At 44.2% G+C, this 17,979-nt stretch overlaps 2 protein-coding genes across 4 annotated transcripts in view; one reads left to right on the top strand and one right to left on the bottom strand.

The window, feature by feature from the left end:
* The window catches only part of LOC142655834 (mitochondrial import inner membrane translocase subunit tim16-B-like), a 110,435-nt gene that overhangs the window by 38,182 nt on the left and 54,274 nt on the right, over positions 1–17,979 (bottom strand). The window lies entirely within an intron of this gene.
* On the top strand, positions 1,732–17,622 carry VASN (vasorin). Its single transcript, XM_075830447.1, has 2 exons — positions 1,732–2,013; positions 15,010–17,622. Exon 2 carries the CDS (start codon positions 15,020–15,022, stop codon positions 16,973–16,975), a length of 1,956 nt encoding a protein of 651 aa, XP_075686562.1. The 5' UTR covers positions 1,732–2,013; positions 15,010–15,019; the 3' UTR covers positions 16,976–17,622.

Raw genomic sequence — 17,979 nt, 5'->3', positions numbered from 1 at the left:
GACGTACTTGGCGGTATCCATCAGTCCCATAGACTTTGAATGGAGTGGCGGCACGCATGCTCGACCGCTGCTCCATTCAGTGTCCTCCTCACTGGGGTTGGGTAGCAAGGAGAAATGGGGTGCGGGAACCCTTTGTCGCGACCGGTGGGGGTCCCAGCGATCAGACAATTATCACCTACGCTGTGGATAGGTGATAATTGTCGATTCTGGGAATACCGGTTTAAAAGGGGTTTCCACTTAAATAGATTTTCCAGTTTCATGTAAAAAAAAAAAAAACAACCTGAATTAATTTATAATGAAAACTTATGCACATTTCCAGTGTACTTTGTGTTTCACTTCCTCATCCTTTTTAAGATTTCTGCTTGCTGTCAGTGAATGGGGATTCTTGATTACATCCACAGGCTGAAAACCCATCCTGACCTATAGATGATTACAGCTGAGGGTCTGTTTCAATTGTACTCAGCCTAGACAATCCTCTGCGAGCTAATCTGGACTCCAGACTGATACATTTTACTTGCACTGATACATTGTAGCAGATTATCTGGACATGAGAGAGTTTATTCATTTCCATTGCTTATGTAGCGACAACATATTCCACAGCGCCGTAGAGAAGATGTTATCATTCACTCTCCCCAGTGGGGCTCACTATCTAAATTCCTTATCTGTATGTTTGTTGGATTGTGGGACGAACCCGAAACACCCGAAGAAAACCCACAATAATTTTGTGCTGCTGATGGATTTAGCTCTGAGAAGAGATTGTCTAGACTGGATGCAATTGTAGCAAAATCTCAGATGTGAAAAGTATAAAGGGGGTTTTACACATGACAATTAATCGGGCAGACGAGCGGGCATGTAACGCTCGTTGCCGATAATTGCCCTGTGTAAACAGGAAGGCGATCAGCAGATGAACGAGCAAACACTCGATCATCTGCTGATCGTATCGTATTAAAACAGTAAAATATTATCGATGTCGGCAGCACATCTCCCGGTGTAAACAAGGTGACGCGCTGCCGACATGATAATAATGTAAGGGGACCAGCGATTGGAGTAACGACAGCCCGTCCCCATCCATAGCTCCGTGTGACAGGAGCAAGCGAGTGCCGATCAACGACGTTTCGTTGATCGGCGCTCGCTGCATCGGCCGAGTGTCGGCCGGTGTAAAAGGGCCTTAAGGTTTAGACAGGATTTTTGACTGGTCTAGCTATTACCATAGACCGAGACCGCGCTCATTATATCTGTATATCTATGGCCCTCCTATTACATTTTAGGTTCTAGCGGTGAAAAGCAGGCTCAGCCTATCTCCTATATAAAAGATTACAGGTTTAAGTTTTGTATGGCGCTAGTTAAAGTTGATCCCCAGTGTGATAGTTTTAGGAGATAAGATAAAACTATCCAGATATTGACTGTGAAGCATTGTCTATGTCTCTTCTTGCAGCCTGGCGCGTGGGGGTCATACTGTGTAAACTGCAAAGTTATGAAAAGGTTAGTGATGCAAGATGGGTTAACGCAGCATCTCCAGGCAGCCTGTAGGTATGGGGTCGGTCAGTGTAAAGGTGGAGGTGGGACGGTCCTGGATTTGGATTATGATGGGGGGGGGGGAACTCATTCAAGCCAATGGTTGGGTTAGGAGGCACTGGAGGAAACTTAGTCCTGCCTTTGTCCTGGTAACGCCTTCCCTGCCCCAGGCAAATAGCATAGGAATAGCTAAACTATCACTTCCACAGCCAGAAAGAGTGAAGAGGCTGGAGGAAAGGAAAAAAAAAAAGGAAAAGGGGGCAGGAAAAATAGTAAAAAGAGGGAGAGAAGGAGAAGAAAAACTTTGAAGGAGGTAAAAAAAAAAGAAGACGGGAAGAATCTGAAAGGACAAAGGCTTCTTAGAAAAGTTATATAGAGGTGTTGGGAGAGGAGGAGGAGGAAAGCAAACTTCAGAGAGGAGAAAAAAAAAGTTGCAGAACTTTACTCATCTGGATGTCATTTGGTTGCCTGGAGCTGCTCGCAGTCTCGGGACTCACGGTAAGGATCGATTCTTATTTTATGGCTTTACCTATATACGGACTATGTGATTTTACTACATGTGTGTACAGCTGGTTATTGATACACTGTCTATATATACATATAAACAGTGTACGGAGTAATTGGTGTTCCCTCAAGGGTATATAGGTAAACAAGATGCAGATGTGGCGGCTTCATCTGATGCTCAATATTGTGTCATGACAATGTCACCGCGGTGGGTCAGGTATACAAACACAGATACAATCAGACTACACACTGTACAACAAACAGCAGCGGAGGACAACAATTCTCAGGAGATAGAGGCTTTATCTTTAGCGACTTCTGCTCAGATTGTTCTGTATGCGCTTTACAGTCCTATCTATTTAAATGGAAACCGCGTCAATTCCGCTCTGGAATAGAGAAATGCGCCGCAGCCCCCTTCATTGTTGTTCGATTAGGGGCTCAATTCACGGACCACCCACCTATTGGATATTAGGAGATCCAGATCTGTATGGACAAAATCAAGGGTGTCCAAAGTCTCATAATTTAACTCTATATAGCAAGCCTCATAGACGCTATCCACGATTGTGATAATTGCAGAAGTGGTTTTACATAGGACTGCAGGTAAACCTGCTGCATCATCTCTATAATTTGTCGCCCTGCGCAGACCATATGGATGCAAATTGTTAAATGACAAACTCAGCTCTACTACAGCTGAACATAGTGACATCTTCAAATACACCTCACGCTACCTTTACTGACGTACACGACGATGATGCGGTGGAATTGTACACAGCAGAACATACCTACACACACTACACAAAGTCCTTCTGTGTGCTTCCCACACACAGCGCAAGCCGGCTGTGCAGAGGAGGCAGCCTGGACGCCGTACAAAGCTCACACATAAAGAGAGCGAGCGCGCAGGGCCTGACATTGCACAGCACTGCTGCTTTCTATTAATACATAACTGCACATCTGTGCCTGGGATCACTACGGCCAGAATTAACCCTGTGTATGCAGGGGTCACAGCCGACTGTGCTAGACTGTCCAGGTGTACAGGATAGTCATGGCTGCACGTGAAAGATATTCGCCTTTCCATGTAAATGAATAGAGAATTCAGACTCCTGTGCGACAATGACTTGGTTCCTCTTAAAGACACTCTAAACCCAAAGGCTTCTAATATGGCAGCGGTGTAATAAGACTTTGTTTACGTCTGCGGCAGGGCGACGTTCCGTCGGAGCTCTCCGCCGGAACGGAGCCCTGACTGACACAAACGGAAACCAGAGGGTTCCATCATTTTGACAGACTCCGCTATTGATTCGGTCAAAACGACGGAACCCCTGCACAACTGAGACAAACGGAAACCATTGGCACCGGATCCATAACCTCTGGTTTCCGTTTGCATCAGTCAGGGCTCCGTTCCGACGGATAGCGCCGACCGAACATCGGAACGGAGCCCTGACGCAGATGTGAACAAAGCCTAAGACGTATACGTATGCAAAGATTTCGGAAAGTTCTCAGCAGTAGAGCTATCGTAGTGTCCACGGGGGACAGGCACTTCCTGCCATCACATTGACAAATATTACAGTCAGCTTCTAAAGAGGCTAAATGGCTGATAACAGAAAACAACAGGCCGCATTCCTTTGCACAGAAAATATAGATAACGTAACTTTAATCGCAAATTTTATTTAGACCCCCCCCCCCCATAACTAGTCTATCACTAACTCTCCTCATTACTCTGTGCCATTAATTCTGACAACCATATGAATAGCGTTTTTCTACTAGGGTGCAAAGCGTACCTGCTTTAGATTTCCTCATCGTGAATATTCGCTGCGGAAAACTTTACAATATATGCCTGCGGGAAAAATATTCCGCAACGCAAGAACTAGAGAAATCTGAGGAAGTTGCAGAATATTTTTCCCATAGGCATATATTGTAGTTTTCCACAGAGGATTTTTACACTGCGGAAATACAAAGCGAGTACGCTACGTGTGACTGCGCCCTGATTACCACTCTGACTGCCTCTCAATGGCGTATAAATGATTTCCATGGCTGTATCGCTGCATCTTGCTGCTCGTCGACCTCTTCCCCTTTTTCCAGCTCACATTTAGACATACTAAAGTTATACATACGGACGTGGTTTTTTTGCAGTGTGTTATCCACATTTTTTGGGGCCCTGTACACATCAGCGTTTTTTTTGCGGATCCGTTGTTGGGCAAATCATAGAACATGTCCTATCCCTGTCAGTTTTTGCGGACCCATGTCGCCATTGAAGTCTATGGATCCGAAAAATAACGGACAGCACAGGGTAGCCATCCGTACGCGGTCCCCATTTTGCTGATGCGTTGAACGGAAACGCCTGTGAAGTCCGATCACGTGAGATTCCCATGTGTGCGCACCACGAAATACAGATGACTCCCGAAAACACAGTTGTGTTATAAGGACATACGGAATGGTTGGGAGCATTACGGACCCAAATATTAGGATCCGTAGTTTGCGGCCCGATCAACAGCAACGGTCGTGTGCATGAGGCCTTACTGATTTTTACCAGATATATAAAAAACAAAAACCTTGAAACAGTCAGACAGAGTTTACATTGCGCTTTTCTGTTGCGTTATTCATATGCGTTTATTTTGGCAGCGTTTTAAAATGCCAACAAAAACGCTCCAATGCGAACCCAGCCTAATAACCCCCAATAAATCAACTAAAATCCTGTCAGATTTTCCAGTTGGTCATTATGTCTTCTAATTCACGAATTAATGGGAACATCTAGAAATCAAAGGGGTGCTCTGGGGTTTATAAATAAAGTTTGTTGAAACTAGCACTGTTAATGTCTTGTAGGTCTATAAATTTGGCAATAGACATGAGATTTTAACTGGCCGACAGACGAGCAACCGGTGCAGGGAGGAGGGAAAAAAACAAACAAAACAAACCAAAAAAAAAACACTCGTTTATAACGTACGATCGGCCAGTCATAGTATAAACTCCAGGTTATGGCGCACTACCAGTTTGGGGGGGGGGGGGGGGGAGATGAAAAATTTTACATTGGAGATTTACTAAAACTACTGCGATGTGAAAGAGGGAGCAGTTGCCCTTAGCAACCAATCAGATTACTCCTTTCATTTTCTAAGGGAGAAATGAAAGCTAGAATCTGATTGGTTGCTATAGACAACTGTTCCACTTTTCCCTTGCACCAGTTTTGATAAATCTCTGCCAATGTCTATTAGTTGTTTGCACAAAATATCATGGATGAGAATTGGAAAAAAAAACAAAACAAAATCAGCCATTTTGGCCACATATCTCATGTCAACAGTCCGCTTTGGATGCCACAGCAGTCAATGTACATATAATTGTGTTAAAATAAACTGAGGTCATCTCGAACCAAATATAGGCACCAAATGAACAAATCTGACTAAAATAAAGTTCTCTCCCTCTCCGTGAGGGGACGCTCATTACAATAAACCCCATGTACTAGCCCGGGAGAACCCTTTTAATCAGAGTGCCATTTTGAACTTTTTGGATTCTTTTCTATTGACGTCTTTGGAAGCGATTATTGTGGTCAAATTAGCTCTAAGACTGTTTTATTGGCTCCTTATGACTTTAGGATTTTTTCTATTGCTACTTTTAAGATTTAGGCTGGATTCACACGAGCATGTTCGGTCCGTAAAGGACGGAACATATTTTGGCCGCAAGTCCCAGACCGAACACAGTGCAGGGAGCCGGGCTCCTAGCATCAAAGTTATGGATGACGCTAGGAGTCCCTGCCTCGCTGCAGGACAACTGTCCCGTACTGTAATCATGTTTTCAGTACGGGACAGTAGTTCCACGGAGAGGCAGGGACTCCTAGCGTCGTACATAACTATGATGGTAGGAGTCCGGCTCCCTGCAGTGTGTTCGGTCCGGGATTTGCGGCCGAAATATGTTCCGTCCTTTACGGACCAAACATGCTCATGTGAATCCAGCCTTAGGATCCATTATAGGAACGGTAATTTGATAATGGAGAACGTTTCCAATGCTGCCGAATAATTGCATGATCTATAATGGGGTGTCCTCCATGATTTCTGAAGTAGATCGTTCCTTAGCAGGTCATTCTCCATCCTGATCATTTTGCTGGTAATTGTCTATGTGACCGAAGATTTCCGATTATATAAAAAGTTGCTATACGTAAACCCGTAAGTAGATGACAGGCTGCAGGCCAAGGCTATGGAGTAGATAGTGGTTTTTTAGTAAGGTCACGGGGGGAGCATAAAGGAGTCAGTCAGGTAGTTGTAGAGCAATTCAGCTGAAATGACAGATAAAAGTCCAAACCAACACCCAGGATTACTCAGAGGCTGTGGCAGGGCCAAGAACAGGCTGATGGTGACGGGTCAGACGGTTACACACATCGGGCACAGCCGCTGACTGAACGACATCATTCAGAGTATCGCCATGCGTCATCACTCAATGTGTGGCAGAGCTGGACTGGCGCAACCTCATATATACAGAAGCCTGCAGAATGGGGTTCATAGAAAACAGGCTGAGGGCCACTAATGCAGCGAGTAGCAGTGTCAAGGCAGAAAAGTCAATGTAATCTCCAGCATCATGCATCCAATAGCTGAACAAGGGGTCAGACCCTGGAACTCTTGTCTCCCCCGGGACCCCCTTGTTTATTTTGATATACAGGCTGGGTATAATAATATAGCTGCCCATTCTGAGCTTCGACCCAGTCTCCGCAGGTGAACTGTGGGCAGTGGATGTAATTAAGGGTTGGGTGTGGCAGGAGGATTATAAAGTGTTGCCCAGAAAAGTGAGGGTCGCAGCCCCCTAAACTTGAATAGGAATACATCGGCGGTGAACTTTACCCCACTCACACTGATACATGAAGGTAATGAGAGCGACACTTCCTCTGTACCTTCTTCCTTACTGGAATACTAGTTACTACAGGTCTTGTAGGACTACAATATCCAGCAAAAAATATACATCATGAGAGTAAGGCCCCATGCACACGACCGTGCCCAGAAATTACGACCATGGCCGGCCGCGGACAGCCGTCCGTATTTACGGGCCGTGCTCCCATTATAAAGTATCGCAGAACGGTCCGTAAAATAAAATAGGACATGTCCTATTTTTTTCTGAAAGTTTCTAGGGGCACGCACAGCTTCCCGTAAATATACAGGAAGGTGTCCGTCGGCCATGGAAATGAATGGGCCCGTGATAACTGAGCGTAATTACGGGCGATTTTACGGTCGTGTGCATGGGGCTTTAGATTGAGCCTATTAATAACAGACATCTGCTGTGAAACTACAACTCCCAGTATTTCCTTGATGCAAAAACCTCTCTGCAGCGGTTCTATAACTCAATTTTAATGAATGCCCCTGGCTGCCCTACACAAGTACTTCCATGCCCAACTAACCCAACATGCTGGCACTTTAATGGGAGCCGGAGAAATACACGTTGCCTAACCCGGATTATATCATCCCGATCCATTATGGAGATTTAGAAATTAATATTTATACATCATCTTGGAAACTTTTCGGTGACGACATTTTTCATTAAGTGCTTCCTTACACCCTGCAGTTTATTCTGGCACAGATGCGGCTGTACTTTCTTAATGCATGTGACAGTCTCTGCCAAATGTCTCTCGTCTTCAAACGCAAGATGAAGCAAACATGGCGACACATTTGTAAGTAGTTATTCAGAACCCTGCGGCAACTCCCTGCGGTGTTTGGTAAAGGAGTTTTCCTGCTTGGTCTACAAGTTGCATAGAAAAAGAAACACACAAGCGACAGCTTCACGTATACAGCAGGGGCACAATTCACTGACCCTTATCAGGACTTTGACTTGTAACAAGCCGGGCACCTGTGTGTCCATCACATGACCAGGACTCCTTTTAATCCACTGGTGGTAAACAACAAAGATTCCTATTGAATGACAGCAAGCAGAGATCTTGAAAAATGAGAGGAATTGATACAGAAAGCATATTAGAAATTTTCGTTAACAAGTAAATAAAAAGTACTTGTTCTGTTAAATCATTGCTTCGTTATATCTGCTTATGGGAAAGCTGGTTGTCAACAAATATGGCTGCCATTAAATCTCACACGGCTTTCCTTCAGTCCTGACGCATCAACTCGGTGGTACGTCTATGGAGATAAACTATATTTTCTGACCAATGGAAATGTGTTCCATCACACAGAAATTTAAAGGGGTTGTCTGATCAAGGCAACTACGGTCCATATTCCCCATTATGCATAGGGATGTCAGGGACCGCTCGGGACCCCCCTTTATGAGCCAGAGCGGAGAGCTGCTAAGAAAGGCTCTCACTCTGTAGGACTCCTATCCATCTGAAGGGGAAATGTATGGCTGAACTAAAAACTTCCAGGAGCCGAATTTGTGCCAATCAACTAATTAGCGGGGTGGCAGTCATTTGAAAAGGGGTCTATACATACATAGAGCTGCCGCATTGCTCACGTCCCCCATACCAGATCGTCTACTACATGCCAGGAAGGTAACAATGAAATGAAGCCGCAATAGAAGAGCATCACTACCCTAAAAAAGCTGTGTCTCGACTCCTGATCAGCATTACAAAGAACAGAGGAGCTAGCTTCTTCTCCGCAGATCTTAATAAAGCTTTAATATCTTAAGCTGCTGTGATTTTACAGCCAAAACATACAGATAATAAATGGTGCCCTACCTGTCTGTACATCAGCTGACAATAGGGCAACGCATTTCAGAGGTAGCTATAGAGTGGGAGGCTGGAACGCATCCTATAGCTCTCACAATAGCTATTGTATAGCAAAGTATTTGGAAATCACACATTGTAATTATATATATTAAGCCCGGGGCTGTGATAGGTACCGTAAATACGTTCATGGTTTATTGGGTAGGAATTCTGAACATGCAATGCTCTGCAGACGTACAAGTTCATGCAGAAGAAAACAGGTCTATGTGGGAGTAAAGGTTATTTACGTCTGTAAACATAGATTTTGGAGATCTAGTATAAAACGGTTTCCCTCAAAAATAAAATTAAAAAAAAAGTTCTTGAGTCGTCCTTTTCGGTGTAAAGAATTTCTAGCCAGCCGTTTGTTAGTTATCTATTCCTCGGAAAGCTGGGTGACAACCAATATGGCCGTCTTTATCGATCCCCCACTGGATTTCATCCCGTTTTCCCAGACCCCTAAATGGCTAATAATCCCCTGTTCCTATATTACTGCCTAAGGCCTCATGCACACGACCATAATTGCACATAAAAATACTGATCCATTCATTTCTATGGGCCACGGGCACCTTCCAGTACATTCACGAGTAAGTGTCCGACCGAAGAAATGACCCGCCAAAAAAAAATAGGACATGTCCTATTTTTTTTCATTTACGGACTGGGCTCCCATACTTTATAATGTGAGCAAATGCGGGTGGCAGTCAGTAAATACGCCACGGACGTGGGCATGAGGCCTAACTAGGCAGATTTGTCCTTATGGGGTTGTGACCCAGAATAAGAAATGGTGACATCATTGAGTCATGAGCTGCTAGTTAACAATGTGTGATATTTGGCCGGTATACACATGCGGGGTCGCTGTGCTATGTCACACTCCGCTTTCATCAGAGAAGCTACGCTGCGATGTGCTGGGCTTCATATATAAAGCAGGGCCCGCTGCTCCGCACAGACAGTTGGCACAAACATCTGCAGGCATGATGCTCTGCAGACTTCACAGCTATGAACCTGCCAATGAGAAAAGGAAGCTCGATGATCATCCACAATGTCACTGTCCTAAAGTTTGTTTTTCCTACCGCTCATGAGTGTTCCCGAGATCACTGACCCCTATACTTTTTGCAAATTAACCCGTCACCTCCCAGTGGTTTCTAGCACCCATGTCGGTCCTATGGCTAAAATTCCTAACATATCTATCGGCTATAAAAAAAAAAAAGTTTCATTACGTTGTTTACTTATATAGACCCAGCATTCCCTAATATACTGCAGTAACAGCATCTCAGTACAGATGTGCATGTAAGGTATATAACTCTGCACTTAAAGTGACAGCGCAGACAGTCCGTGTACTGTAACAGGTGTGACTTTGCAAATTCGATGGACTCTCTGACTCCAGACCAGAAGGTTTCTCATGTCCTGACCTGCAGAATCCAACGAATGCAGATTTCCAATAACACCTAAGGGCAGGAAAAATGCCTAAACTGGCATTTCTAAGGCTTCACTGCACAATTACCAAGGGGCAGTGTTATATACGGCTTGCCTCCAGGGTGACGGCATACAAACCTACAGAGTAAAGCTGTTTAATGGGGTATATAGTGGTTTAAGAACATATCACAGTATCCTATAGGAAGCCATGCAACAGCGGTAACACTCGCTGATTCCCCCTCATCCTTCACCAATGAGACACATATCCCAATAATTCATGGGCTGTCCCCATAGTCCTAATATTCCCTATAGTCCTCCCTATACGGTTACTCCGCTGTTGCCGAACTCCTGCCACTGTACCGGACATATTGTCAATAATTAATAAGCCTATGTCTATATGTTGGCAGAGGTATTGGGGCATTGTACAGAAGGAGCCATTGCACCCAAAGTTTCTCACATATCCCTATGAGCTATTGATCAGAGTCGAGGGATCAGAGAAGCAGGGAGAGCCTTGTTTCTAAGGAGTCCGGGGGTAGTGGCTAGCCTAAATGGGTCAATTTAGGGTGTGCAATTGTGTCAACTAGTTCAGCAGGAGGTAGTCCAGAAAAGAACAAAAAGGGTCTGCTTTTTTTTTTCCCCAAAAAAACATCACCACTCTTGCCTATGGACGGTGTCTAATATTGCAGCGCTTCTCCATTGAAGTGAATGGTGATTAAGCTGCAATACCAGACACAGGCTATGGACTATAGTGGCGCTGTTTCTACGGATCACGGACCTACTCTTCAAAAAGGAGCTATTCCTAGTGACCGGTTCCCTTCAAATTGTGGCAGTATAGGTGTTTCTATATGGAACAATCTACAGTACCTATAATAGGGATGATGCGTCATGCTAGAATGCCTAATATATCTCTTACATATAAAGCATGAGGACTCAAGCGTCACCAAAAATACACAAGAGGTTTAGGCCATATTTAAGGAGAAGGGCGTTGAAGTTTGCTGTTCTAAATCCTTCCCTGGTATGAAAACGAGAGGCTAAGGCTGTAAAACCACTAAGAAGGATGACTAACTGCCCGAGTTTTCATGACACCCGCTTGTATTCTCTTCATACCATTTCTAATTAAAGAAGTTTCATTAGTTTTACGTTGCGCAGTGTCAGATTCTGTGCACTACATTATTGTACAGGGTGAATGCTGGCTTGTTCTGGAACATCTGGAGGACTCGTAACGTCTACTCTAGAAATCTCTATTAGATTAACCCATCTAAAGAAAAGGTAGGCTGTATTAAGTATAGGACCTTGAAAGTGGACAATCCCTTTAAGAAACACCTTTAATTTAATGCAGATGAATTAAAGTAGTAATATACAGAAAAAAAATATAAAAAGTAGGGGGTCGGTGTTCTGCTTTTTGGTTGCCCTACGAACACTTACCTTACAGACTGACCTGTGATGGTGCTCCTCTCAATATTTACATACATTGCACTGATGAGGACTAAAAATGATGCCTCATGTACATGACTGTGTGTGCCGGCTGGGTCCCGTCTGTGGAAAGATAGGACATGTCCTATCTTTCCACGGATCGGATCGGACCCGATAAAGTGAATGGGTCCATGAAAACTATCGGGTGCCGTGAAAAACGGCCTGAGTGGCACTTGGCGTGTGCAACAAGCAGGAGACTTCTATATGCTTGTTGGCTTTATAACGTTCTCATACACCTTAGATTTAGGTTGGCGGATCTTGATGATATTGGCAGGATCTGCCGACAAACTAATGTGTATGGGGGCCACCCAACTCCCCAATGGGGGGGGGACGACAAGGATCGGGCATTTAAGGTTTCCAGGTCACCCTCCCTCCATTAAAATAGACGTGCACACTAGTCCAAGCTGTCGGCCAAACAAGTTTTATAGAGAAGTTGGCAACAGGAGCATAAAGGAACAATTTAAAGGTCACTGCCCGCGGATTAACCTTGTTTTTTTGGGATATGCGATGGAAGTTATGTAAATAAGATTACGCTAAGTAAATAAAAATGAACAAGATCCTGCTGTGTTTTGCAAGGCTTTTTGGTTACTATAAGTCCTACTCACCCTACTCTTCCTCAAGTTCTTCTGCATTGAGCTATAGCTTCTATATCTTGCACTCATGAGGGCTAACAAGCTTGAAACAGCTCCATGCAAGTTGGAATAAATCGCTCTGCATTTTAGGGTCTGTTTCTGTAATACCCAGACCCCACACAGGTCTACTCCACCGAGTGTAGACCACCGTAGTTTCATTTAGAAGATCCGTGCGGGTCCGAATGTTGCAAACTTTTAACAAAGGTATATCGACATGGTCATTAGGATGGATTTTGCAGCAAGTCCGCTGGCCGGGACCATTACCAGTACTCCGCAACCTCCTAAGTATTGTGATTGATACCAAGTGTCCTTTTAACTTGATCTTAAACAAATATCCCAAATACCCCATCCTTAAACACCGTGAAGCTTATATAGATGGGGGAACAAAAAAAAAAAAAAATAAGTTATCAGGGTATTTTGTGTAGAACATTTACTCCCGACAGGATGACCCCCCACCCCACCGTCTCACCAGACACATAAGCCTTGCCCCCCCTGGTCAGCAATTACCAGCATGTCCCTCCTCTCCCCACCATCTGCAACATCTCCTCTCCTATTCCTCTTTATATTCTGGTCTTTTCCCTTCTCTCACCTCGGTCTCCCCCTTCTCACAGCTGCACATTCCTCAGAATATTACCTGCCTCCTACTGACCCCTTCTTAACTCTGTCAGTACAGGCACCGATATACAGACACTATCTCTCCTCATCTGAAATGTAATCATGCGGAGGGGGAACTCTGCCACCATGAGCGGATATAAAATACAATGTCCATATATTGTTCCGCTAAGGGATTTACGGATCTTATTTATTTTCGGATTACTTTATATGCGAGCAGCCTTCAGCTAATACCAGGGGGGGGGGCTGGTGCGAGTGTGCCGCGGGGGCTTTATGAATGTACAGACGGAGCAGGACTAAAGGTCGCAAAATGCAGAGAGGCTGAAATCTGCCAGCAGGGACGGTTTTATAGAAAATGAGGCCGTGTACACCAAATAAAGTACCCCCCCCTACCATTTTTAGGCAGTTTTTCTTGTAATTTCAGCCCACAACACATCATTCAATTCCTAAATGATACCACCATACACCACTTAATAATACTTGGTTATTTCAGCTTGCTCCTAAAGTTTCTTATCCTCAGGGGCCCCCTAGGATACGGTAGTCCTGGGCAATTGCCAAGTTTGCCACCCCCCTAACATTGGCCTTAGGCCCAAGCACACGAGCGTAGTTTTTATCCGTAAATACAGATCAGGTAATTACGGATGAAATTGCGGACCCATTCATTTCTATGGGCCACGGACACATTTCTGTATATTTACGGATGTGTGTCCGGGCCATACAAAATGATCCGCAAAATATCGAACATGTCCTATTCTTGTCCGCAACTACGGAATGGACCCGCACATAGAAGTATATGGGCGCTTCCGCAATTGCATCCGTATTTGCGGCCAGTAAAATCCATTACGGTCGTGTGCATGATGCCTTATGTCATTGGTATTTGGGAAGACTGAGGATAGACCTACTTAATGAATAACGTATCATGATGCAAAGAAACTGTAGCCCATAAGGCTGCAATCACATGGCTGTATTAGGGTGGAGTCGCAAGTGGCGTAATTTTATGCCACGGATTTGACCACAGTGAATCCGATGCAAATTCCTATGTTTTGCCTACAGATTTCAATTGCTCAACAGCAATTCTGTGGCAAATCCGCAACAAAATCTGCATGTAAAAACATGCAGATTTTGCTGCGGATTTGGGGTGGTCAAATCTGTGGCGTAATGAACCCAGCCTTATGGTTCTATTTGAGAGCGGTATATTTAATACCAAAATTGAAATTGGATCCCATCATGGCAATGCAAATTCAGCACTGCTACATCCGTATTTGTGAACGGCTAAAGACAGCAAAGTAGAGGCTGCGTAAAGCCGCCCACACCATGTTTCATAAGACTCTGCAAAGATTCTACCATCAATCTGACTTCAATCACATTGGCAGAATTGTCTTCATGTCTACGACCTCCCTACATATGTCTGAAGAGTGACACTGTAGTCTTTACAGAAGAAAAATAAAGACTGTCTAAACAGAAGCGGAGATAAGGGCGAAAAGCGGTGACTGAGGTGTAAGCTGCATGTACACAGCACCCTGGAGAGAGATGATCATTGACCTGTGCCTGTACAAGACGGCGTATCTAGAAATGGGACCCGAGAGGCGTCCTGTGCGAGGTTGTGTGGCCTAGGACACAGTCTCTTTATCTACATGATGTCTTACAAGTGACAGATAGGGGAGGGGGGTCTGCATACCGGTAGGGGTTCTGTTTATACACATGGGGCATGGCCTGACAGGCACAAGCCTTTCTTGTGCAGGAGTTGAGAGTTCATGTAACCTAAATGATAGGGGTACAAATACCAGGATATATTATTAACGGATTCACTACGAGGCAGAAGCATCCTGTTAGCACAAGCCTCACCAGGATCATTTTAGATAATTTCATGCTCAGTGGTAAAGGTTCAAGTAAGAAATTGGAATCTGCCAATCATAGTAGAAACCTTATAAGACGCCATACCAGATAATATGCAGTCGATGAAAATGAAGTCTAGTTCCAGCTTGGAGGAGAAAACGTTAACCCCTAACCCGTTCTCTGTAGGACCCATAGTATAAACCTAATCTAATGATTAATGTTTTTAACTTTAGATAAAGTTAGCATTGTCCATAACGCGAATAATAATTCATAGGTGAAAGCTCGAATAAAGACACGAATACACATCTTAACTTTTTCAGGATAAAGTTTATTAATATTTTTTGTTTTCTTTTACAGAACTTGCACCATGCATCTCCTGTGGGTATGGACTGTCCTCAGCGCTGCATACACAGTCCTTACTGAAGGCTGCCCAGTTGGCTGTAAGTGCAACCATCCTACTCAAGTCTTCTGTATGAGTCGCAAGAACCCCAGCTTTCCTCGCACCATACCTCCAAGCACGATCAGCTTATACCTCTTCGAAAATGGTATCAGTTCAGTAGAGGAGAGCAGTTTCTCAGGCCTGTGGGACCTGCAGCTCTTAGATTTATCCCATAACAATCTGTCTAATCTACCTGGAGGTGTCTTCAAAACACTGACCAACCTCCTCAACCTGGACCTTTCGTCAAACCAAATCACGGAGATCTCTGCAGAAACTTTTCAAGGTCTGAGTCGTCTAGAGAGGCTGTACCTCAATGAGAACCAAATTCGCAGCATTCATCCAGATGCCTTCAGAGGTCTTGAGAACCTACTTGAACTCAAACTGACCAAAAATCAATTAGTAGTCCATCCAGCCTTCTCTCTACCTCATCTTCTGCTCCTGGATCTTAGCTATAATGCTATCCCTGTTGTTCGTCCTGAAATCTTCCATGCAAGAAATATAGAATCCTTAAGGTTGGCTGGTCTTGGTTTGAAAGAGGTGCCCTCGGATCTGTTGAATGAACTTAAGAATCTTCATGAACTGGACCTATCTGATAATCATTTAACGAAGGTTCCTTCAGGTCTACGAGGCTTGACCAAACTCAATCTAGCCGGCAATATGGAAATTTCCCAGCTTCAACCGGATGACTTTTCAGGCCTAAGTAGATTACAGGACTTAGACCTAAGTAGAATGAGCCTTCGTACTTTGCCAAAGGGTCTTTTCCAATTCACACCACGCCTCTATGGTGTAAGTCTGGCACAAAACCCTTTTAACTGTGTGTGCCTATTAAGCTGGCTAACAGAATGGCTGAGAGTCAGTGGGGCTGCTCTTCATCGTTCAGATGAAACTCGTTGCCACTTTCCTCCCAAAAATGCAGGAAAGATTTTACGTAATTTGCAAAATTCTGACTTTGGATGTCCTATACCAACAACGGTCTTTGTGCCTACAACCTTGGCACTTACCAGTACAGCTGCACCACCTACATCAACCAATCCAAGAACAACATACACACCAATAGACACCACCACTACAATTGCACCTAATAACCCAACAGAGGAACCTGCAGTACCCACTCAATATGATCAGCTGTGTCCACCCCAAACTTGCTTGAATGGTGGGTTTTGCCGTTTAGACCCCCTTGGAGAAGTGAAATGTGAATGTCCACTAGGATTCTATGGGATGTACTGTGAGATGCTATCAGCCGATTTTTCGGAGCCACCAGAAATGGAGCTGCAAGTTCTTGAAAAGACAAGCAGTTCGCTGAAAGTGGATCTACAAAGTTATATCCAAAGTAAAAATGATCTACCAGGACTAAGGCTCACAGTGCAAAACCTCTCTGGATTAGACAACAGGCCGGACACATACCAGCTACCTTCAACACTCCCACACTACACCTTAAAGGGACTGAATTCTAATAGCACATATAGAATTTGTCTCGGATCCATGCGAGATATAAGTGGAGAGACAGAACTATGCTCCGAAGCCCAGACTATGGGAGAATCTCCAACACCTAGTGCCCACATTACACAAACCAAAGAGGGAAGTCTAACTTTGGTCTTGGTTCCTGCTGTAGCTGCTGGTATCCTTCTCTTGGTTGTCATAGTAAGTGCAATCTGCTATACACGAAGACGTAGAGAAAAAGCACAGTCATGTGAAAACGCAGGTCCTTTAGAGTTGGAAGGTGTAAAAACAGGCCTAGTAGAGAAAGGCGAGTTAAAAAAATTATCTGAGAGTCCATCGGGTACCGAAAGAGGTTGGGAGTCAGAAGAACCTCTAATGGATTCCTCCAGAGTAGGAAATAATAATGAGACGCCAACGGGACGGCTCCCACACTCTTACTTTTAAGCCGGAAGACTGACTCCAAAACTATGGACTCATAGACACACCCCGGTACTAACAGAGGGAATTTCCAAGATATGTTTTATTCAGACAATGTCTGAGCTTACCGGGAGACCTGCCCAGAAGACAGCGGTGCTGTCTAGATATTTGGACAGAAGACAAAATAGAAGAAATAAACTTCTTGCAGTCGAAGTGACAAGCAGGGATCCCATACTGGAACAATTGCCTGTGAGCACAATGGACGCTATTTGTTGGTAAGATTATGGATCATCAAGTATCGGGGGTCAAGGAGACGGATGTTCTTAGCTGGACGTTAAATGTTTGGACTCAGGCTTAGCCTAGAAGATGCCATGAACTGAAAGCTCGGATTGCTTTGAAGGGGCAAAGGCTAAAAAAAAATTTAAAGTCTTACAAGACTTCTGACATGATGCGGCACTTAGCGGCCTGGACAGAACATCCTTTCAGAAGGGATACGGTTATGAAATAATGCATGCACCCGATTCCTGTGAGGGTGGTCAATATCTTTTCCTGATAAATGAACAGTAACGTCAAGGAGTTTTGGGGATTTCAAAGTACAAGGCACCGATTGCTGGACAAAGTGGTGCCGATTCTTAATAATTGACCGCTATGTAATAAATATGGATTCTTTTTAAGTGTCTGGTCTTTGTCGCCCCCCCCCCCCCCTCTATAATGGTTCATAGCTGTGCAAGATCTACAGGATAGCTAAACCCGCTTTATATTGCGGTCTCTTCTGAATCACATCAGTCAATAGCAGCAGAATGTCTGCTTTCTATTCTGGTCTCAGACGTAGTACCGTCATATTTTTGCAGAATCTACATATTATACTGCGCTGTAAATAGGAGACGGTGCTGTAATTTTTTATTTTTTTTTAATTACGTGGTACGTGGCCATTTTTGAGCTCTCTCTACGTGTCTAATCTTTTGCCAGAGTCTTACTTCCATTTTTTTTCCAGCTACTAAAGTTATAGGAAAAAGTGAGGTATCTGCTCA

This window comes from Rhinoderma darwinii, chromosome 6, assembly GCF_050947455.1.
Source record: "Rhinoderma darwinii isolate aRhiDar2 chromosome 6, aRhiDar2.hap1, whole genome shotgun sequence".
Taxonomy (NCBI): Eukaryota; Metazoa; Chordata; class Amphibia; order Anura; family Rhinodermatidae; genus Rhinoderma; species Rhinoderma darwinii.
Note: the sequence above shows the minus strand (reverse complement) of the source record. Positions and strands in the feature narration are given on the sequence as shown.